Source organism: Trachinotus anak, unplaced genomic scaffold, assembly GCF_046630095.1.
Source record: "Trachinotus anak isolate AG129_WGS33_773 ecotype Australia unplaced genomic scaffold, CSIRO_AGI_Tana_v1 ptg000004l, whole genome shotgun sequence".
NCBI lineage: Eukaryota > Metazoa > Chordata > Actinopteri > Carangiformes > Carangidae > Trachinotus > Trachinotus anak.
The window spans coordinates 14,162,075-14,183,533 of NW_027273855.1; the positions used below are offsets into that span (position 1 = coordinate 14,162,075).

The 21,459-nt window shown below is 45.6% G+C and overlaps 1 protein-coding gene across 4 annotated transcripts in view; it reads right to left on the bottom strand.

The window, feature by feature from the left end:
• Positions 1–21,459, bottom strand: part of kmt2d (lysine (K)-specific methyltransferase 2D) — a 33,346-nt gene that overhangs the window by 5,593 nt on the left and 6,294 nt on the right. For 3 of the 4 annotated variants that reach the window (XM_071476207.1, XM_071476206.1, XM_071476204.1), the window contains exons 12-49: positions 20,563–21,371; positions 20,307–20,420; positions 20,099–20,212; positions 18,934–19,038; positions 18,639–18,820; positions 18,202–18,366; positions 17,887–17,996; positions 17,715–17,759; positions 17,421–17,609; positions 17,141–17,329; positions 16,917–17,039; positions 16,357–16,478; positions 16,122–16,257; positions 15,924–16,010; positions 15,756–15,833; positions 15,485–15,643; positions 15,274–15,343; positions 14,856–15,094; positions 14,658–14,731; positions 14,168–14,218; positions 12,410–14,044; positions 12,134–12,304; positions 11,732–11,871; positions 9,546–11,338; positions 9,335–9,458; positions 7,501–7,582; positions 7,341–7,407; positions 6,993–7,225; positions 3,865–6,852; positions 3,616–3,765; positions 3,371–3,535; positions 3,098–3,245; positions 2,913–2,994; positions 2,630–2,802; positions 2,296–2,420; positions 2,072–2,207; positions 1,584–1,705; positions 105–1,482 (exon numbers count right to left, since the gene is read on the bottom strand). In XM_071476207.1, coding sequence (XP_071332308.1) covers positions 105–1,482; positions 1,584–1,705; positions 2,072–2,207; positions 2,296–2,420; positions 2,630–2,802; positions 2,913–2,994; positions 3,098–3,245; positions 3,371–3,535; positions 3,616–3,765; positions 3,865–6,852; positions 6,993–7,225; positions 7,341–7,407; positions 7,501–7,582; positions 9,335–9,458; positions 9,546–11,338; positions 11,732–11,871; positions 12,134–12,304; positions 12,410–14,044; positions 14,168–14,218; positions 14,658–14,731; positions 14,856–15,094; positions 15,274–15,343; positions 15,485–15,643; positions 15,756–15,833; positions 15,924–16,010; positions 16,122–16,257; positions 16,357–16,478; positions 16,917–17,039; positions 17,141–17,329; positions 17,421–17,609; positions 17,715–17,759; positions 17,887–17,996; positions 18,202–18,366; positions 18,639–18,820; positions 18,934–19,038; positions 20,099–20,212; positions 20,307–20,420; positions 20,563–21,371 — 12,873 coding nt within the window. The remainder of the gene's footprint in view (positions 1–104; positions 1,483–1,583; positions 1,706–2,071; positions 2,208–2,295; positions 2,421–2,629; positions 2,803–2,912; positions 2,995–3,097; positions 3,246–3,370; positions 3,536–3,615; positions 3,766–3,864; positions 6,853–6,992; positions 7,226–7,340; positions 7,408–7,500; positions 7,583–9,334; positions 9,459–9,545; positions 11,339–11,731; positions 11,872–12,133; positions 12,305–12,409; positions 14,045–14,167; positions 14,219–14,657; positions 14,732–14,855; positions 15,095–15,273; positions 15,344–15,484; positions 15,644–15,755; positions 15,834–15,923; positions 16,011–16,121; positions 16,258–16,356; positions 16,479–16,916; positions 17,040–17,140; positions 17,330–17,420; positions 17,610–17,714; positions 17,760–17,886; positions 17,997–18,201; positions 18,367–18,638; positions 18,821–18,933; positions 19,039–20,098; positions 20,213–20,306; positions 20,421–20,562; positions 21,372–21,459) is intronic. The other variant, XM_071476205.1, reaches the window with a different exon arrangement.

The following is a 21,459-nucleotide window of genomic DNA, read 5'->3' on the forward strand; positions in this document are numbered from 1 at the left end:
TAAAATCAGTCAATGGTCAAGAGAGTTTATTACTTATTTATTTAGTAGAGTGCAACACTCAGAGATACCATATCAAAAAGTGGGAACAGTGTATATGTTCTTACCCTCTGGAGTTGTGTCACGGTACTGCAAATCTTCCATGCCATGCTCCAGAACACGCACCTCAAACAGAGGGCGACCATCATCCTCACTGATGCGGCAGCGGTAGCGACAGCGCTTGTTGGGTACACGGGTGCTCCAGTAGATGCGTGTGGCCTCATAGCCAACTGGGAAGATGGCAGTGGGCGAGTGGAAGTTGGCCATTTGGGAGGGTAGCAACTGGCCAACAGCATGAAAGATGAGACCACCGACACGGAACAGGTGGATACGGTCACCTCGCTGTAAGATGCTGGCAATCTGCTTCACCTCATCACGCTCAATGTAGACACGTCGTAAAACAGCAAACGTGCTCAGTTCATCTTCACTGGGGCCCTTCAGCTTATGCTGAGTGCACAACATGGTCTTGTCCTTGAAGAACATGCAGCGTGCCCGGATGGCACAGGCAAAGTGGTAGACATTCGGGCATCGCAGTCTGTTGCAGCTGTTGGTGGCACCTGTTTTCTGGCAGTATGCGCAAAGAGTCCGCAATCCGCGACGCAGGGCTACCTCCACATTGATAAGGGCACCACCCTGCGTCTCATACACCTCTGTGGACCACAGGGCACAATTAAGGTGCACCCACAGGTCCACATCAATGTTAAGCAAGCGGGCAGGCCCATCTGTAGCTCCATCACCTTCATCATGGCAGAAACAGCATTTACGTTTATCCCGAGGCAGCTTGTCTGGTCTAAGAGTAATGCGCAAGCGTTCCATCAGCTCAGACACCTCCCGGCTGCTTTCTTTTTTAGACCCACCCTTACGTATTGAGATGACAATCTGAAGACGCTTCCAGCGAATCCCCTTCCATTTTTTCACTTTGGGGTGTACCACCTCCTCTTCGGGGGAGAGAGGCCTGCGCTGCTTGGTAGCCTTAGGGGAGGACTCCATGGTGCCGGGAGAATCTTTAGGAGGTTGTGCTGGATCAGGAGCCGAGTCCTCCTCTTTGACAGCTGGACTCAGATCCTGCTGATCTTCAGCAGGAGCAATAGGATCAGGAACTGCAGAGGCCGGTGGTGGATCAGTGACCGACTCTGGAGCAGCAACTTCAGACTCTGTGACATCAGTTGGTCGAGTAGCATCAGTAGGAGGACCAACATCCTGTTCAGGTTCAGTCTTGATCTGGACACTGGTGGGACTGGAGGGAGAGGGGGATGGAGAAGCTGATTTTTTGGAAGGTTCAGCTTCACTTGTTGCAACTGGGACAGATGGAGGAGGTTGTGGAGGAGATGGTGATGGGGGTGGCGATTCCTCCACTGGTATAATAGGAAGGTGGCGCACATCCAAGTCATTTACATTGGTTGTGTAACAGTGCTGGACTGGTTTGTCCTCTTTTTCTGGGAATTCCTGGGGGAAAAACACACATATGAGCTCTACAGCTTTCAAGAAATGTAATTAAGAAAAGGTCAATAATTTACACAGTTCTCAAGAATACTGTTATGACTTACCTGTTTAATAAGTGCCAGAATGTCAACTTGTTTCTTCAGTGTACAGCCTGGTAGAGACACATCAAACTGCCTTAGCCACTCATCCTGGCTGGGTGAAGCACCGTCCTTTGTACACAGAGCACCTGGAAAACACCACCATCTTAACATTAGTTTTATTAAGAAACTTATATACTTAAATTGCTCTCAAACACAAATACAAAGGTTTGAGTATTTCCCTAACAGTGGACTGGACTACAGTGACAAAACATTTCGAACAGCAACTCTGCACAACTCATAAAAAAGGTCAATACTATGACACTGTGTTACCTTTAACAGATATTTTAATTTGGAAGCAAATTATTCAAGAAATTTATTGCACGACTGGGTGTACATGAGAAATGTCTTGATACAGATTCACACCCAGATGTTGTGACCTGTATGATAAACCTCCTGACCCCAATGAGACAATAGGACAATCCAAATGAGCAAAATAGTCTCTGAATGCATACCTGACTGGCTGGGTCCTTTCCCAGGCCCATCCACTGCAGGCATGTCAGGGTTTGGGGAAGGGAAAGTCACCTCATAAGATCCTGGCATTCTAATGTTAAGCAACTGAGCCATGGCCATCATCACATGGTTCAGTTTCTGGAAAAAAGGCAGTTCAAGTTTTTGTTAACAATACATGAAGATAAAGAAAGGTTAAACAGGATACAATGATATCACGGCTTAGTACCTTGGCTGCAGCAGAGGACAATGTGAAGGTAACAGACACCTCGTTGTTTTTGGTCTTGTCCCAGTGGTTGGATGTGGAAACTACTTTGCTATCAGCTGCTTCAAATGGTTTGTTTTCTGGGAATGCTACAAGAGAAGCAAATGTGTAAATCCAGCTTTTGTCAGTTTGCATTTTAGCAATCTAAAATGGATTTAATGGAAAAATGTAAGTCTTAATCAGTAAAATGTAACACAAAACTTTCAGAATGGATTTCTCCATAACATGTCGATATACACGAGCAATGTTGCTGTTGTTTTTGGGAGTTACATTTAGCATTTAGAGTGTTGTTTAATACCTGGTATGGCAGTGCGAGGTATGAGGGGGATGATTGGGGATATTGCTCTCTCCGTCTCCTCCTCTTTAGGCTCTCGTAAATGAGGGAAACGTGGTGTTTCATCTCCTACATTACTCTCAGGGGATGACGCTGGGATGATACTTTCAGGGGCATCCTCATCATCACTCTCCATCCTGTTTTAAAAAATAAATAAATAAATGAGGACGTTTCCTACATTTATAGCCTCAACAACAAGAAATCCATGTATTCTCATTGACAAAGGAAAACAATCGTCCTATTGTACCTGATGTCCTCATTCTGGTTATGTGGTGGGGTGGGGAGAGCTGCCAGAATGTCTACACTCTTTACCTCCTCTGTAACAGACTCTGCAGGAAAAATTATAGAGAATTTAGAACTCAGTTACTGTACAACTGCAGATTAAATACTCATGAAACACAATCATTTCATGCCAATTCCCTCATTGTTTACCCATTGGCTCTTCTGCTGGCTCTGTGTCTTTCTGACCCTCAGACAGCTCCTCCCCAGGAGTCACTCCATTCAGCAGTTTGTGCTGTACTGAGGGTGGTGGAGTAGGTGGCAGGGAGGATGGGGGTGTTGGTGGGTTGCTGAGGTTACTCTGTAAAGGCACAAAACAGTATGCTTGTAAAACAACTTTGTTTTTGAAGACTTTGTTCTTGAAGAAGCATTAATCAACAACCAAATGTTATCACAACCTGCAACAGCTAACCAGCTTAGTTATACCTTAGTGAGTAACTGAGAATAGTAGTCTGGGATATTGTCCAGCACTGCATTTCCAAAAGATCCTTTGAGCTGGGCTTTGCCGTTTGCTGGGCTGCTCCCAAAAGGGGCAAACAGATCCAGACTGGCGGTGATTGAAGGCTCCATCAGGGGCAGCAGAGAGAGACCCTAAAGGGTACATGTCCGTTAGTCTATATGATATCATCATCATTGATCATTAAGTAAATCGGTATTTGACATCCCTTTACCTGTTTGAGTTGCTTTATTAAGGCTTCAGCACTTTTTCCAACTTCTTCCTTCTTATTTTTCTTCCGGGCATTAGGCCCTCGGTCTCCAGTTGCCTTATTAGTGCGCTTTTGCTTTTGTACAGGAGCCCTTTTTGTTATAGACTGCAAGTCCTGTAAAGGTTTGGGAAAATTAATGAGAGGTTCTTTTCCCAAAAACAGCATAATTAGCGCAAAAACAATGAATGCACTAAAGGAAAAAAAAAAACATACCTCCATATTTCGTGGAGTCCCTTGAAGTTTTTGCTCCAGCATTGCTAATTTACTGTTGATGTGGCCATTGATCTCATTATGGATGCCTTCAGATGGTCTCTGAGCACCAAGCTGAAGGTTCTTGGTTCGCAGGAGTTTCTGTAGCAGTTGCTGTCCAGTCTCAGATCTAGGGCCTTGAGTTCCAGGATCTCCAGCCATGTTTCCAGCATTAATAAAGTTGGTGTTGTTGCCAGAAGTAACCACCTCACCTGTTGCTTCTCGCTTTATAGCCCCAGGATGAGCCTCTGCTGCACCATCACACTGAACCTCCCTGGGCTCCTGTTTAATGTTCTGTAGGGTCATCTTGCATACCTCCCCTTCTCTAGAGCCATGCTGTGTGTGAGGAAGATGGCTCTCTGTAACCTGCTGCGACTGTTGCTGAACATTCATCCCTCTTTGTGGCCCATTAGGGATAACGGAGGCTGTCTGAGATGTTTCATTGCCTGATGTTTGAGTTTCTACTTTTAGTCCTGGACAATCAAGTGGACTCTTGGTTCCAGGTGACCTGAGTGGGGACGCTTTGACTTGGCTGTATGGACTTCCCCTTCCAGCCCTGTTGTCAACTACAGAAGGTGAGGAGACGTGGGATGAATGAGGTGAGGCTGGGTGGGCTGGGCTAATTCCAAAGGGACCTCTAGGAGAATATGCATGGGATGGAGAGCCCTGCATGCGACCTGCTCCAGCTGCCATTAGTGCTTGTTGTTGGTTCTGGTTGGGAGTGGGTGGACGCATACCCATAGCCTGATTAAATGTGTGCCGTTGTGGATCACCAGGGGAGTTAGCTAATGGCTGACGTGGAGATGTTGGCCTTATCATACGGCCTTGGTCCATGGGGGAACGAGGCACTGGTACCTGGCCTCTCATAATATGTTGCTGTATAATTTCCCCTACTTGTGGCTGCTGTTGCCCAGGGACCATCATTCCGTGCTGTATCTGAGAAGCAACACCAGGTTGTTGGCCCAACTGTTGAGGGCCCACTGCTCCTGGCTTCCCCATGGTTCCATATGGCATCTGATGGCCTTCCAACCCTTGCATCTGCTGCCCAACTTGTGGCATCTGACCTGGTTGCATGTGAGACCTCAACTGACTTTGCTGGCCCTGACCCATTGACATCCGCAGCATCTGTCCCTGTTGAAGCTGCCTTTGGGCAATCATGGCCTGTATGTGCTGTATCTGCTGGCTTGGGGGAAGATTGCGGAGCTGAGGATTCTGAGCAATACTAGCTGGGATGTTAATAGGGGTGCGGATTTGTCCAGGTGCAACTCCAGGCCTCTGTGCCATCATTCCTTGCTGCTGGGCTCTCATCATGCCCATTATGGCCTGTTGTTTTTGCTGCTGGGCTATAAGGGCTTGCTGTTGTGGACTGTGGCCCATCACAACAGGCTGTGGTTGACCAGGATGATTCTGGCCTATGATCTGCTGCTGGATGCTGGGATCTTGTGGGTGCTGCATGGCATTTTGAGCTGTTTGCTGTTGTTGCTGAGCTAAGAAATCATTCGGTTTGCCCTCTTCTTTAACAGTCATCAAACTGGGCTTGTCAGCACTGAGGGAAACTTGCCTCTGGACAGTGAGTGGAAGTTGTTGCTGCTGTTGTTGAAGCACACCAGTCTGTTGGTTTCCAACTAAACTTGTTTGTTGCTCAGGTACAGACTGAGGATTTGATTGTTGCTGCTGGGCCATATAAATCTGGTTTTGATGCTGTTGTTGTAACTGCTGTCGTCCAAAATCAGTTTGATGATCATTTGCCGGGCCTAGTTGAGTCATTTGATTTGGAGTGGAGGGTCCACTCTGCTGTGGTGGTGTTCTTGGATCAGGACTCAGAATCCCACCCTCTTTAGGGCCTGAGTTTTGGCTTTCTGTGGCTCCCTGTGGCTGGGGTGTGATACTTCCTGCTGAAGGTGAGGAACCCATCTGTGGAGTAGAGGGTTGGGAGAGCCCTCCGTGTTCTTGGCCAGACTGACTGATCAATTGTGTTGGTTGTCTTTGCTGTGCCATCTGCTGCTGCTGGAGGTGGGCCAAATTCTTTGCAAGATTCTGCTGCTGCTGTTGTTGTTGCTGCTGCTGCTGCTGAGATGCAATCATCCGTTGAGCCAGAATGCTCTTTTGTTGTGGAGTCAACTGGGCTTGGGGACCCCTGAGGCCAGGATGACCTGGAGATCCAACCATTCCCTGCTGACCCATCATCAGCTGAGGCCTCTGTTGCTGTGATGGTGCAACTGGCTGGTTTCCCATAATTCCTGGTTGAGCTGCCATCATGGCTTGAGCATGGTTAATGGGCTGGCTTCCTACAAGGTTCTGTGGTGGTGGCGCCACAGACTGGCCTCCAACCATTCCTTGTGAAACCTGAACCATACTCTGTTGACTGGCCTGGTTGGCTAGCATTCCCTGTTGAGTGCTTGCTTGTTGTTGGGCCATAAGTGGGTTCCCCATCATACCAGACTGTGGCTGAGCAATTAAGCCGGACTGTTGATTTGGGTGTGGCATTGATTGCTGGCCCACTGGCACCTGCTGCTGCTGTTGTTGTTGTTGGAGCTTTGCCATTTGCATCCTATGCTGAAGCTGTCTTTCTTGGAGAAGCCTGGGGTCTGCACCTTGCATTCCAGGCCCCTGTGGAAAGAATCCCGTTGGAGCCCCAGACGGACCTGGGGCCCTGACACCACTGGCTCCAAGAGCTGCAGGAAGCTGAGGCTGGGCTCCTCCAATAAAGGGCTGCCCTTGGGGCATCCTGACAGGCATTCCCCCTTGTGGCATCATGCCAGGGTGCTGACCCATTACTGCTGTTCCCTGTTGGCCCATCATCATCTGGCCAGGCATCTTGGGAAACATGTGAGGGGGGGCCCCCTGTGCAGAATGACCTGGGGTAAGAAGACCTGACCCTTGCTGATGCTGCTGCTGCTTGCTCCTGTACTCTGCAATAAGATTGGTGTGCTCCTTCTGCTGCTTGCGTACCTAGAACAGAATAATTATGAACAGATATGAAATTGCAAATCAAGATGCCAAGTAGCATTGCTGCAGACAAGTTTGTAAACTTATCAGGGTTTTAAGGGTTTTTACGGTTGGCTTTTTCAGATTCTTTACAATCTACACACCTGATCAAGCTGTTTCTGAATTTTGCTCTGCTCTTCTGTAACCAACTTTAGCTTCTCTGCATCTGCCTCAGCAAACTCCCTGCCAGCTTTCTTAGCAGTACGTTGCTTAGCACACAGTGCTTTGCGTGATTTGCGGTGAACTCCAATCTGTTCCTCCAGAAATTTCAACTGCATTTGGAGTAACTGCTGGGTGTGAAGAAGCCATTCTTCATATCGGTGCTGTTCTGCATCATCTGTAACAGAAGAGAATAACTTTAGTATCCACATAAGTGTATGGGGACAGCAATATAGCAGTATTCCAAATGACTAAATACATTTCTAACAAGAGGGAGTATTAGTAGAACATACTGATGATTCCTTGAACAAATTGTGGGGGGTTAGGTCTTGACTGGGTGGGATCACTTGTTTCTCCTTCCTAAACACAAAAAGAAAGCATCTAAATAAGTCAGCTACATATGACTTCAAATTATATCACATCAAATCACTTCTGAAAGGCAAGACAGCATACCTTTGGAGGTCCAGATGTAAGTTGGCCTGGGTCTGTGCCCGGGGCAGAGGCCAGTCTCTGAGCAAGCAGAGAAACTTGTTGCCTGAAGAGAAAGCAAAAAATAAATTGTATACTATACCTTCAGTGTACTGAACAATGGTCTGTAAGGGTATGTAGTTTCCAAATCATTGTCCAAAGAAACCATGATGATACCATCATCTGATTAAGGATGTCATGAAAACTGATACTACCAAGTCTGAAAATGTGACAGTGCTCGTGTTTCTACAGTACCACAGGTACCATAGACGTCATAGTTACGAAAGATTTGATTATTCAGGAACTGACAACAGCAGTATAATAACCCTATTGGCATCCTAGTCTGCCATCAAATTCGAAGATAAGAAGAAGGCAGGCAGTAGGGTTGTGCCAATGGACAATGCTCTCTGTAATCAATGATCATCAGAGCAAATTATTTTTTCAATTAATTTATTAACGTATTATTATCATCATTATTAGTGGTATTAAATTAAGTTAAATTTTTTGTGCCATAGTTTCACATATATATAACATATGTTTTCACATATAACTGATGCTTGCAAAACTGATGGGCACGCACACACTCTAACCAACTGGTTGACATTGAAGTGCTGCTTTTTGTGTGTAGGTGCTGTGCTGTGATTAAACAGAGCAGGAGAGATCTATGGACAGAGACAGATCATGTCACTTAGTTGGGTTTCTTAGCAGCTGATTTTCAAGATTGAAAATAAAACTTTTAGACAATCAGCGAGAGAGAGGGAGAGAAAGGGAGAGGGAGAGAGAAAGAGAACTGAAAGCCATAAACAGCTTTTTGTACACATCTCCCCCTGCTAATTTAATGTTATAATTGTAAATGCTCTAATTATTATAAAAAAATAAAATTAAAACAAAAATCAAGATATATTGATAGTGTTAAGATCTGTGACTTTGTACAATTTGGTGCAGATCTAGATTATAATCTGGGTCTCACAGGCCAGTAGTATTGTTAAGCCTTGGTAGAGGTATGTGCTCTGCAGGGTGCCACTCCAGTTAACTGGAGTAAATCTGATCATATAATACATTGTCTGTCACCTAGCACCAACTTGGATTGATTCCTTTGTTGGATTTACAGTTGACTATGATGTATTCAATATCATGCTCTATAACTATGTTTCATACTGTTTCCAATATGTTCAGTTGTTTGTAAAGGAGGCATGAAACCTGAGCAAAGAAGATACTTTCAAACCAAGAAAGCTATTTTTTGGCCACTTGGGGGCAGCAGAAGCAAGCAGCAAATATAGCATTGAGCCTTATTTACACACCCAGCAAACACACAGCAATATTAATATTTATTTGTAACCATGCAAGTACAATATTCACTCTCCTCTGAATTGGTAAATGGTCCACTGAGTTCACCAGCTGGTAGCTGCTAACTGTCTGCCATTTGGTGCTGGGCAGGTACTGTACCATAAATATTAATATAAAAATACTGGATATGCAGGAAAAAGCATGCATGTCTGGTAGATCTGAACATGTCATTCCTTCTCACACCAAAGTCAGCATTTAGGATATTTTCATTTATGACTTGGTATATACTCTATCCAAAGAGCATTACTACTTTTGACAGGCATCTCTTGTGGGGCAGACACATGCTCTGCTGGGTGTCAGCAAAATGATGATGCGTATCTACCGATGAAGAAGCTAAAGATACATTTCTGTCATTCCCATGTAGGTTTCTGTATGACTATTAAAAATCACCCTAAAATGGTTGAATGAAAACATATTGGGCAAACTTACCAAAACTAAAACCAACAAAGGTCCAACTAATGTTAAAAAGTACCTGTTAATGCCAGGGGGACCAACCATTGGATCTTGTGCCAACACTCTCTTGATACCCTTAAGTGCCACCATCTTTGCCTTGGCAATGGGGTCCATGATGTCATCAGTAGCAAATTTGTCTAAATCTGCAAAGAAGATGACAAAATCTGTCGACAAATATGAAAAGAACAACATTACTTAGAGTAACGACGGAGACAAGCCATGCTCCTTACCTTTATCTGGGAAGAAATTGTTGGCAAGAGGTGACTGTTTGACAACTGGCTGCGGCTGTGGTTGATGACTGAGACCCGTATGGATCCCTGGCTGCACCATCCTCATCATGGCCTGCTGCTGGGCCATGGGCATGTGAAGTGGGGGTGCCATCCCTGGTCCAATGAGCCTTTGCTGCTGCTGCTGCTGCTGCTGCAACATGTGCGGAGCACGGGGTACCATCCCTGGCTGACCCATCATTCCTTGGGGTGGTGGACGGTGGTGGTGTTGCAGCATTATCTGCCCAGGTGCCTGTTGGTTTGGCTGCTGACTTTGGAGGCCAGGAAAATGAGGTGCCATGCCTCCCTGGTGGAGGGAACTGAGCTGTTGTTGCTTCTGTAGTTCCTTCTTCTCATGCTCCAGTAGATCCTGTATTAGAAGAGGCAGTTCACCATCTAAAGAGCTCTCTACTTTTGCCAAATCTACATCAGGGGAGTGGTGTCCCCCTACATCAGGGAGCCCCAGCGGATCATCACCAATATCTGAATGTGGAGCAGCAGGAGGAAAAGGCAATTGGTCAGCTTGTCCTGGCAGGGGGTATGGAAGACCCCCCAATCGAACAGAGCTGAGTGAAGCTGACTGATTTTCTGTTTGTGCATGCTTGGCTGATGGTGTGGTCCCACCAAGAAGCATTGATACAGCCTCTCCCATTTCAATTTTAACCACTGCCTGTCCAGGTTGAAGCTGAGAGGTCAGACCTCTGTCTTCTATTTTGACTTTGGAGATATCAGCAGTTTCTGTAGAGGGTGGAAGTTGGGTAGCAGAACCCCCTGCAGTGGCAGTAGCAGGGGCTGTTGTGAGAGACTTTTGCCCTGGCTCCACTTTGGCTTTTTCTTCCACTTTAACGAGTGCAGATGCAGAGGAAGATGAAGGTGCTTCACTTTCTGCTTCAACCAACCGCAGCTGGTCTGAGAAGACATCCTTAGGGTCTCCTTGGTCCAGTTCAGGGTCAGTGTAAGCCAGCAGATCAAACTCGTCACTGTTAAGCAAGTCGTCTAGATGTGGATCATTGGTTTCAAGGTTGTCCAGGTTGCCTAAGTCATCATCTCCTTTGTCAGGGTCCAAGTCTAGAGCCAAATCATCCTCATCCTCCACACCTCCATCCCCTGGGGCCTCCCCAAGCCCCTCAAGATCAGGCTCTGGCAGTTCCTCATTGTTTTCTACCGTGGCAGTCTGAGGCACCGTGACTAGGCTTGACTGTGGAAGTTGATGCTGCTCAGTGCTAGGGGTGTTGGGATTAGAAGTAGCCTGGGACTGCAGGTGGGTCTGTTGCGTTACTGGGCCTGCAGACTGCTGAGGCAGTAAAACTGACAGTCCACCCTGCTGTAACCCCAGCTGTGACTCACTGCCCCCCGCTGTTTGAATGCCACCAGCTTGAGAAATGGGATGTTGCTGAACATAAGGTGCTGCCATCTCTTGCTGTGGAAAGAGACGTGGTCTGGGCTGGGGTCCACGGGGCATAAACTGGGGTCGTAAGGATAGCCTCTGTGAGTTGTGTCTCAATTCAATGAACTGTGGTGGGGGTCCTTGACCAATTGGCTGCATGGTCTCTCCTCCATGTCCTGGTATCATGGTGTGAGGGTTACCCATGCTCTCTATACCCTGGATGTTGACAGCAGGGTTAAGATTGTGCCTTATGCCAATAGCCTCTATGCCAGGCTGGGGGAACCTTCTGGGACCCGGCGCCTGGCCCTGCCACTGTGGAGGGAATGGTGGACGAGCAAACATACCCTGAGGTCTGATGGGCCCTGGTGGCCTAAAGGACAGAAACACACAGAAGTAGAAATGTATTTCAGTTTAAACAGTGTTTATTGGATTACGGAATTTTGATGATGTAAGGGACTAATTTAGGGTGCTAATTATTTCTTAGGGACTAAGTAATTATTTCAATGACCACTTTGCATTCCTGGCCACATTTCATTCCCAAATCAGTTCCTGCAATATTACTATAATATTATATACATTATATTATAATATTGTTATGTACATAGCTTCTGACGTACTATAATTCTGACCAACTAAAATGACCAGATGCTAAATTTTCTTGGGTTACCATTATGCTAACAGTAAGGGGAATTTTCTAATTGTAGAAGGGAAGATGAGGTCTTATTGTTTCAAACCAATTGTGAATCTACAATGAGATGCTTACCTTAGTGCACTAGGATCCATGATGGCAGGGGTTCCTGTAGGTGGTGGGCGAATGAGCTTGTCCTCCATGCCTCCAACAGGCATTGGCATCTTCGCTGCCACAGACGCCTGAGCTCCTGGAGTAGCAGCAGCAGCACGATCCTAAAGCAAGTAATAGCAGCAAAAATAAGTAAATGTACCAGCCCTTTTATTTGCCACTTTTTCACAACTGAACAGAGTGGTCAAAGTACAATATCACCAATAGCATGGTACAGCTGTACCTTTCGTAATTGAATTAATTTTACATGAATTCTTCAGTAGAGCAGACACTTCCTGGGATTTTACCCAGGTCATTACATCACACTACTGACAAGTACACAAGTAACATTTATAATGTCGATGGCATATTGCTCAAGGTGTGTACCTGTGGATAAGGTGGTGGTGCTCTGTGGGCCTTATTGTCTTGTTGAAAGCCCCCAATCTCTCCTCCAGACCAGCCAGGGGATACACTACCAGCAGCAGCAGCCTCCTTCTCTTGTCTCATGGAATTTCTTTGCATTTGTTGTCTGATTAAGAATTCCCTCAGTCTCTGGCGCTAAAAAAACAAAACACACACACACAAAGCACTGATTAGCAAAATACCCAAGAGGTGCACAGAATGATTGTTCACTGGCTAATATTCTGGCTAATAATATGATACCTGTCTGTGCTTCTCCAGCTCTGAGGGGCTAAGGCCTACTAATGCAGGGTCCTGCACTGCTGACATGTCAGGCATTTCTTGAGTGCCTGGCAAAGATGGCTGATGAGGTGTGTCTGGAGGGCGGACAGCTGGGAGTTCTTGAGATCCAGAAGGAGGTGGTACCCTGGAGCTGAAGTTGTCTGCCCCCATAGTCTGCTGAGTTTGTGTCTGTGGTTGCTGGAGCTGACCCTGTACCATCTGACTCTGCTGCTGGGGTATTTGGAGGCCTCCCGCGCTGGGGCTGCGGCCGAAATTAACAGCTGCTGACGGTTTACCAGAGAGAGGATCCCCTATGGAACTGTTGGTGGGATGGGATGGAGGTGCCTGGTTAGGATGAGGGGAGCTTTTGTAACATGTGCTTCCCTCTGGGGCACCAGAGGGGGGACGAGGAGGTTTGTGGATAGAAGCAAAATGGTCTCTAGATTGTGGCCTTGAAGGTGGCTGAGAACAAGGTTCTGGGGATTGGAAACGTGGGGTAGCAGGAGACTGGACATTGTAACCATCGTTGGAGAGGCCACCAGGAGTGTGGGGAGACTGAGAGCTCCCCTGTGACTGTGGACTGGAGGGCACTCTAGGGCATAGTTCCTGTTGAGCTACAGGATGTCTCTGGGGCCCAAGAGAACAGCCATCGCCTGACTGTGGTCTGGGAGTTAGTGGTGGCTGAGTGTGGGGGTCAGAGAAAGGCTGTGACGGAGACTGCCTGTAGCTTTCAGAGGGATGGCTGGGGGAAGCTCCAGGATGAAGAGCCCCACCTTCCCCTTGGTGCATCCTTGGCGTCATAGGTGCCTTGAATAAACCATCCCCAGACTCTAGCATCCCAGCAGGGGAGCCAGTGGACAGGTCAGGTCTTCCAACTGCAGAGGAGCGTGGAGAAGGTGCACTCATATCAGCCCTGTACTGCCCTGTGCTCGCAGGAGAGGACGCCACTGCAGAGGGTGATGGGGAGGAACCATATTCTGGCCGTCCTATCCCTTGCTGGGTTCTGAAAGGGTCTCCATAGTGAGTATTGTGGGGTGGTGAAAAGATGGGTGAATCCCCAAGCCCAGCACCTCTTGAATGAGGACTTTCTGGAGGTCCTAGAGACTCCTGAGAGCCTTGCTGTGATTGTGGTAGATGACCCTGTTGCTGCTGCAGCTGTGATCTGAAGTAGGGGTCAACCTGCTGAGCCCGTCTGGGGGTTCCAGGAGTTCCTGGTTGCATGTCAAAGGGGCCAAGACTAGCTGGCCGTCCCTGAGGAGGACCCTGTGGGCCGGAAGTAGAATAACCTGAGGAAGAGGCCTGTAAGGGGCTGGCCCCAGCGTGGGAGAAGGGTGTAGTTGGGTGAGAATGAGAATGGGGTGACTGAGAAGGAAGCTTAGCCAAGGGATCTGTTCGAATTTCAGCTGACCCTGGGGTCTTAACAGGTCCATCTGAGAAAAATACAGAAGATGATCCTGAATCTGGAGGAAAGGGAAATGGGCTTTCTGCAGAGCTGGGCTGGGAAGAGATTGATGTAGAGCCTGATGGTGGAGGGATCTGGAGGTGTAAACTGGGCCGTTCTCCCTTCACACGCCCTGGCTCTTGCTTGACTGGCCTGCACACCTGGATCTCTGCCTGCTGTGAGAAGTGTACAGAGGAAATATGAATCTGCTCTTTAACACTAATGAGAGATACCAAAACTTTCATTCATCCTGACAATAAAAACAGATAATAGCAATTGATGCTGATGCCTTAACTCACCTTCTGTGCCTTGTTGATCCTCTGAGCTGCTCGGTTGTCTTTGGCCTTTTGCTAATAAAAATAATTTGATATTAAGATGAGAATATTAAAATAGAAATTTCTACTTCCGTGTCACAAAAGATATTTATAGTATTGTTTAACTGCAAGAATTTCATACATTGTACAGACTAAACCTTGACTATCCAAATGCCAAATTTCTGTTCAGCAGTAACCACCACTCAAGATAATGTCATGGTGACAGACACTTTAAATTTGAGTGAGTTTCCTGTATCTCCGTGTTTTGTCATTCTTCCCTTGAGACTTTCTGCATAGAAGTGAGAGCTGCACAAGCCACTAGATAGAATATGATCACACAGACTAACAAGACGTTACCTGACGTTATTCACTACATTTTAGAAATTTGTCTTTCAACAGGCCTTCAGGAAACAATTGTTAAGTTAATATAAATAATTTTTTAAACAAAACAAAAAAACAAAAATGTAGATCCTACCAGATATGGAGCCTTGTCAGCAGCTGACACCTTCCTCCAGATCTTCATGATTTGCTTACAGCGACTAGCCCAGTCTGTGACAGGAGAACATTCAACAGTTGCTCAATATCTAACAGTATTATCTACCCTACTTTGAAAAAGCACGTTAACTGGTCTAATCAGTGGGTCATAGTCATGTATTATTTCTTCCACACTCACCTGGGTAGTCCTGTTTGAGAGTGGGAAAGTTGGTGTTGGCATAAAGCACAGGTGAAATGGTTGAGAGTTCTCCCAGCTCCTCGTCCTTCTCCCAGCGCTGGAGACTGCGCTGGTTGTAGGACAGCCCATCACCCTCTGCCTCAGTGGGGGTTGGTGGGGAGGAGGGGGTTGCTGGGGTAGAGGGAGTGGCCCAGGGGCTCTCCTCACCCCCATCTGGACTGAACAGCCCTCCGCGGTCCCTGTACACCATACAAGAGTGTATGTCTTAGACAAAATAAAGGGCTTACATGCGTCAACCTCAGAACCTCTATTCTAAATGGAAAAAATAAAGCAGAATTACACTTCTCCTTTTACAATTTTATTTACAGCACTAGTCACTGCAGAGCTTAATACTTCAGACATTCAGTAATGGTCCTACCGCATGTCAAAGAACGGTGACTGAGAGAGGCCAGGAAAGGCATCCATCATTCCAGCTGAGGGCAGGGACCCTGCAAGAGATTTCCCATGTGTGAATCCCAAGCTGAACTACACTTTAGCCTTATTTGTGTACTCAGTCCTAAATCATTATAGTTTTGAACTTCGAAAGAGTTTTAATGATATGATCATCTGCAGGCATCCCTTTTACACACCTGAGAGGAGAGCTCTCTGTGGCAGAGTGCTACGATTGAGTTCTCCCTTACTGCCCTCCAAGATGGGCTTCATGCCCCCCAAAGAGGAGCCATCTGACACTCCCAGAACCTTCCTGAAGAACTGCTCAGAGTCCTGACTTTCCACCCCTTGCGGAAGACCTGTCACACAAGGACAGTAGCATGTAGAACAGGATCATCAGATATTAAATCTTTCCCCAAGTTAGTTTTTTTTAAGCTGTATATATATCTAGGCATCTTTTTAGGGGATTACCTTCACTTTTTTCTGCATCCGAGTCATGAGGATCAGTTGATGCCTGGTCCTTCAGCGATGAGGATGGTACAGAAACTCCTAAAAATGCGCAATTTTTAAAACCAACTTGGAATTGCTTTGTGATCACAACAATAAACCAGTAGCATCAGTGTCCAAAGAGACACTTACCTGCACCTTCTCCCTGAGCTTGGGGGGCCTCACCCCCCTCTTGCTTGACAGGAAAATGATCTTCCACCGTGCGATCCTTAGCCTCAGCTAGTGAGAGAAGCATCAAGGTTAGATACCCTGAACTGACCTTTTCCACACACACTATCACAAATAATTTGCAGAGTTTTCATGTGTCACAGGTCAAGTTAGCTTTCTTACTCTCTGGGGCAGTAGTTCTGACCCCTGACAGTGCTGGTAATGAAGGCCGGACTAGGCATGTGCCTGGCCTCTGCCCTGGGGGTATCATCACAGCTTTCTTACTCAAGTCTATTAGTGTCTTCCCAAAGAAAGCCTCCTGTAGTGAATTAAAAACATTTAAGATATGAATATTATATAACTGAATACCTTAAGGTTGAAAATTGTTTAAAGCATAGGGCACAGAGAGATTACAAACCTGGAGATAAGCTGGAAACATGTCCTCAAGTTTGCTTTTCTTTCGGCCTCGACGTTTCTTTGCCTGTTCCTCGCCCTCCACTGGTTTAGGATCCATTATGTTATCCGTGTCAGGGTGGGGTCCTATGCATATGACCATGAAATTCAATTTCCCCAATTTTACAATATTCACAAAAGACAAATTGTTGCTTCAGCACCTCAGCAGAAAACACAGCATTTCTTTGCATTAAAAGCTAAGCCTGAACCTTTTTGCTGCATGACCCTGTTTTTCTTGCCTAATCCCTTTATGTTGGCACACCTGCTGCATCAACAGAGTGGCCTTACTCAAATGCACAAGGGGGATCCGTTTTGCAACGCTAATGTCTTTCTGAAACCATAAGCAGAAGGTCCCATGTTCAATAGCTGGAAAACAGCTTATTTGATATGTAAACATTTTCCTATGTGTGTGTGTCTGTGTGTATATATATATATATATGTAAATAAAAGACTTTTGGAATTACTTCATTATCAAATTTAAATTGGGGATGAAATTAAATTCTGGATTCTATTGTTGTCACTAACCTTCTTCAATGGTTCTTTCTATTGGATGTCCATCTAACGTAGTCTCTCCAGCCAGCTGGGCAAAAAATTCTTTCTTCATCCGTGTGTGACACTTCCGTTGTCGCACCATGAAGCCTCCAATTCCTAGTAGAATTTATAAATAAAATATTTGGAAATATTTTGTGGATGCTCAGACATCTATGTGGATGCTACAAGTTGTTTTGCTCAATTCTGGCTTAGCTTACCAGGCCTGTAAGGTTTCCGCTTTCTTTTTTTACTGTCATCTGTCTCTTCTGCTCCCCCTTTGAGACCCTCGCAGTCAGCAATGCCTTCAGTGCCTCCCTCTGCACCTGCCTCCCTCTCAGCACCACCGTCTCTGTCAGGGCTCCCAGGGTTCTCTATCTTGGTGTCACATTCCATGGGCTCCCCACAGCCTTGATAAACAAGATAAAATATTCTCACATTAAAAAGAGAAAAACACTCAAATTGTTCACATACGAATGGATGAGCAGAGAGTGCACCAACCTTTTCCATCCTCCCCCTCTCCTTCAACCTCTCTCAGATCCACTCCATCAGGACCTCCTTCACAACACAGTGTGCCAAGACGGGAGCGACGTTGCCGTCTCTTATGCAGGGGAGACATGGATATAGTGCGTAGTAGGGACATACCCGACTCTGTCAGCCACACACCCTCCAACCAGTAGAACTGGGGTTCTGTAAAGTAACAATTGCTAATTTGAATGTCTTGAATGACAAACAAAAGACGACTGGGCAGAATGCATTTGTGATAATTAAGATGAATAAGCAGAATCCACTGACCTGGCTCTTTGATCTTTATTGAAGCCATAATGGCTGACTCTACTACTGTGACCAAAGACAAAAAAGTAAAAGAAAATAATGTCATCAGTACAGACAGGAATACCCTGTGTATATTTTTGAAACCACAATTTTCGTGCCTCCATTCCTAAAATAGTATCTTTTTGAGACTTACCCACAGGTTTCGGAACATATGGGGTGCAGGATGTGCAGGCAAAGCCCTCATCAGAGGCTTGTTCCACCTCATCCTCTGTGTACAGACTCTCACAGACAGCATGGACCCATCTGCACAGGCACACAGAAATACATTGATACACATACTTTTCATCACCAATCACACTGCAAATCAAAAGATGTTATGGAATAATTCATGATATGAAAAATACATGAATAATCCATTCCCCGCTTGTCTTCATTAGCTGTGGTCTCATGAATACCTCAGTTTCTGTGTCTGGTGTGTACGTGTGTAGTTCTAATGAGCAGCACCCACCGATCACAGTACTGACACTGCAGCAACAGCTCCTCCTCCATGAAGTTCTCTCTGCATACTGGACATGAGACGAGGCTGGCGCACGGGCCACAGTGGGTGTAGTTGTTCTGCCACTCACAGTGGAAACCTGGTGAAGTGGAACCACACTGGACACAGCAGACACACCTGCACAGAAGTAGTAATACACTCTGTAACAATTATATGGCCAATATGGAAGATTTAAAAACAAATGCAGATGCCAGTGTTAGTGGTGTAATATTTTTTCTGCTGCTACAGAAGAGGCAGAGGGATGGGCCTCTGAATTGTTACTGCAGGGCAGAGGCTTGAGTGTTTTACATAATATGCAAATTTACATGTATTCATTTCCATTTGACCCCATTCAAGGCTGCAAGGCTGAACGAAACGTTGTGGGCTAAGAGTTTAAGTATTTTTTTTACCATTTGCACTTCCAACCACCCTTAGGTACAGTATGCAAGGGTGGGTCCAAGCAGTAGGTGTGATAGCTGACATCACAGTCATCACACAACAGCAGACGGGAAGGGTCCGAAGCCTTTCCACACACCTCACACACAATGCATTCCAAACAGCGCCAGCCCTTGCGGAGCATCGTCTTGGTGATCTACAGAAGAATCAGGGTTTAGTCTGTCTGGATTTAACAAAAGTTCATACAGTTATAAAAAAAAAAACAAACAAACAAAAAAGAACAAGAAAACAAGATAAAATTGTGCTTACTTTGCTGTTCACACAGTAAGGATGGTAACACTGGGCACACTGGGCACAAGCCAACAACTGCCCCTCCATACCCTTTCCAAAACTGCCACACACAACACACATATCCTAAAGCAGGAGAGAAAGTGAGAAGAAAAAATTAAAGAAAGGAAACAAAGAGTCTATCTGCATTCGAGATGAAACGGTATCAAAATTTTATATCACAACTATGGTGACCAAAATTATCACAGAAATCAATATTATTGCCGTCTTGTTAAAATGTAAGTAATAACTTCTAAAAGTTTTATCATGGAATCCACAAATAAATAATTAGCAGCACATGCCCACTCTAATAATAAGGCAATAGAAAACATATTATTATTATTATTGTTGTTATTGTTATATGTGCTGTAATGTCTTTCAGAGCACACGGACACTAAACAGACCTGTTACCTGCCAAGCATGGTGCTTTTAAAGCAGAAACACCTCAACTACACTGCGTTTGTGCATGAAAAAGTGAGCTGCAGCCCCAAATTAAGTTTCAAAAACACACAATCACCGACCAAAGCATCTAACAAGGAGGCTCTGACACTGACAGGAGAATCAACTCATTTATGAGATGCAATGGATCTATTTTATTCAGTTTGAACAGCAGCTAACAGCTCACTGTTTCTGCATCTCTGTGTGTGTGCTCTGTAGGTGCATGTGATGACATTGCTTGTTGGGTGTCCTCTCCGGACAGAAAGAAAGACTGGTCTGGAAGTGTAAAAGGAATCAATTACATTTTTAGCAGATTTACCCTTGTTAAACCCTGCTTATACATGCTCATTTTGATGTAAAAAGGGTGTTAGGAGGCTGAAAAATCTCCAGACCAGCTCGACTACTTTTCGCCTTATTTTGACTGACACAAAACAAACCCACGTTTTTTGCCCCACATGTATCTAGGAGACTGTTGCTGGCTGGTGCCATACAGTACCTAACATAAATTAAACTAACCACAGTGATTGACCACAGTTATAATGATGATTAAAATTTAAAATGGTAAAACTAGCTTTCTGGCATTTTTACCAGAATTCAGCTGGTAACCATTTCATCTCTAATCTGCATTGCATTTTAAAGTGTCAACTGTTCCTGGCATAGGAAATGCCACAGGGTAAACAAAAATGTCGAACTACAAGAAAAGCTGTACCTGGAGCAGGACAAATTTATCTGTGTTTGAGAAAAGAACCACTGTGTTCTGCATGGTGTCATCTTCTTCATCATCTTCATCCTTATTTATTCCAGTGTCTGTGGTCATGCTTAGCTGTGGACAAAGGGATAAATTACGTGTGATGACCACATTATAAAAGCGACAGAATGTGAAAGAACATCTGAATGGCATGTCAAGCACAGCTCACCAAGAAAGCATCAATGCAGGAGGCCATGGCTTTAAGGCGTGACCTCCCACCACGCCCTCTCCCTCCGCCACCCCCTCGAGGTCTACGCTTCCCAGGGAAACTATTGCTTCGCCCCTAAAAAAAATATTTCAATGTCAAGTTGTGTTTTGAAACTTTAACAACAGCAGCTTAACAACAAAAACACAAGTCAAGGTTAAATTTCAGCTGTTAAAGCTGACTCAGTAATCATAGACCAACTTGTACATGATGACCTCACCTGTTTGACCCTTGAGCGACCTGGGGATCCTCTGCGTTTCGCCTTCTCTCTGTCGCTTCTGAAAGGTTCAAAGGGAAGCGAATCATCCGTCTCAGTGAGCAGGTTATCTGCATGTGAGCGGCCAGCAGGTACTAGGCCAAGCTCCATGGAGAGCTGTGGATCGGGTTCTCCTGGAGAGCCCAGAAAGCCACTGCTGCTCTCATCTCCATGGCTCATATTAGACATCTCGTCTAGCAGCAATTCTGGCTTAACCTCTTGCTCCTGCAGTTCTTGTTTTATGTCATCATTGTGTTCTTCTCCTCCTTTCATTTGCTCATCATCCTCTTCTTCCTCCTCCTCCTCCTCCTCCTCAGAGTGAGGTAGTAACCTCCCGTCCATGTCCACAGTAGAGAGGCCCTCTTGTGTGTCCACTGATAAAGAAAGAGGAGAAGGAAACTGGGGCTCCTGGCATGGACTCCTTTCCTGCTGATCAACAATGGGCGAATGTTCTGTTCTGTCCAGAGAGGCAGGAGAAGCAGGTAACTTTAGTGGATCCTTACTGAATGGTTCTGTGATAGAACAATCAAAGCCACTCTTTAATAACTCTGGTGAAACTTCTTGTTCAGCTGAGGGAGTGGCCTCCTGCTCCTCCACCTCCATATTTTCAGGGCCCTGCTGTGACACTGGTATTGGCTCTACTTGTTTGTTGGACTGTGTCTCTGCTGTGGGATCCTGGGAAGGGGTGGCTTCAGTCGCCTGGCTGACTGCCTCTTCTGCTCTTTCTTCATCAGCAGATATACAAGAGGACTCTTGTTCTGTTGTTGCACATTCTACATTTGAGATTAAGGAATGCAAGTTTATTAGTGTTATAATTCACAAATGTATCATTAGTTACGGCACATAATCATACAACTAATA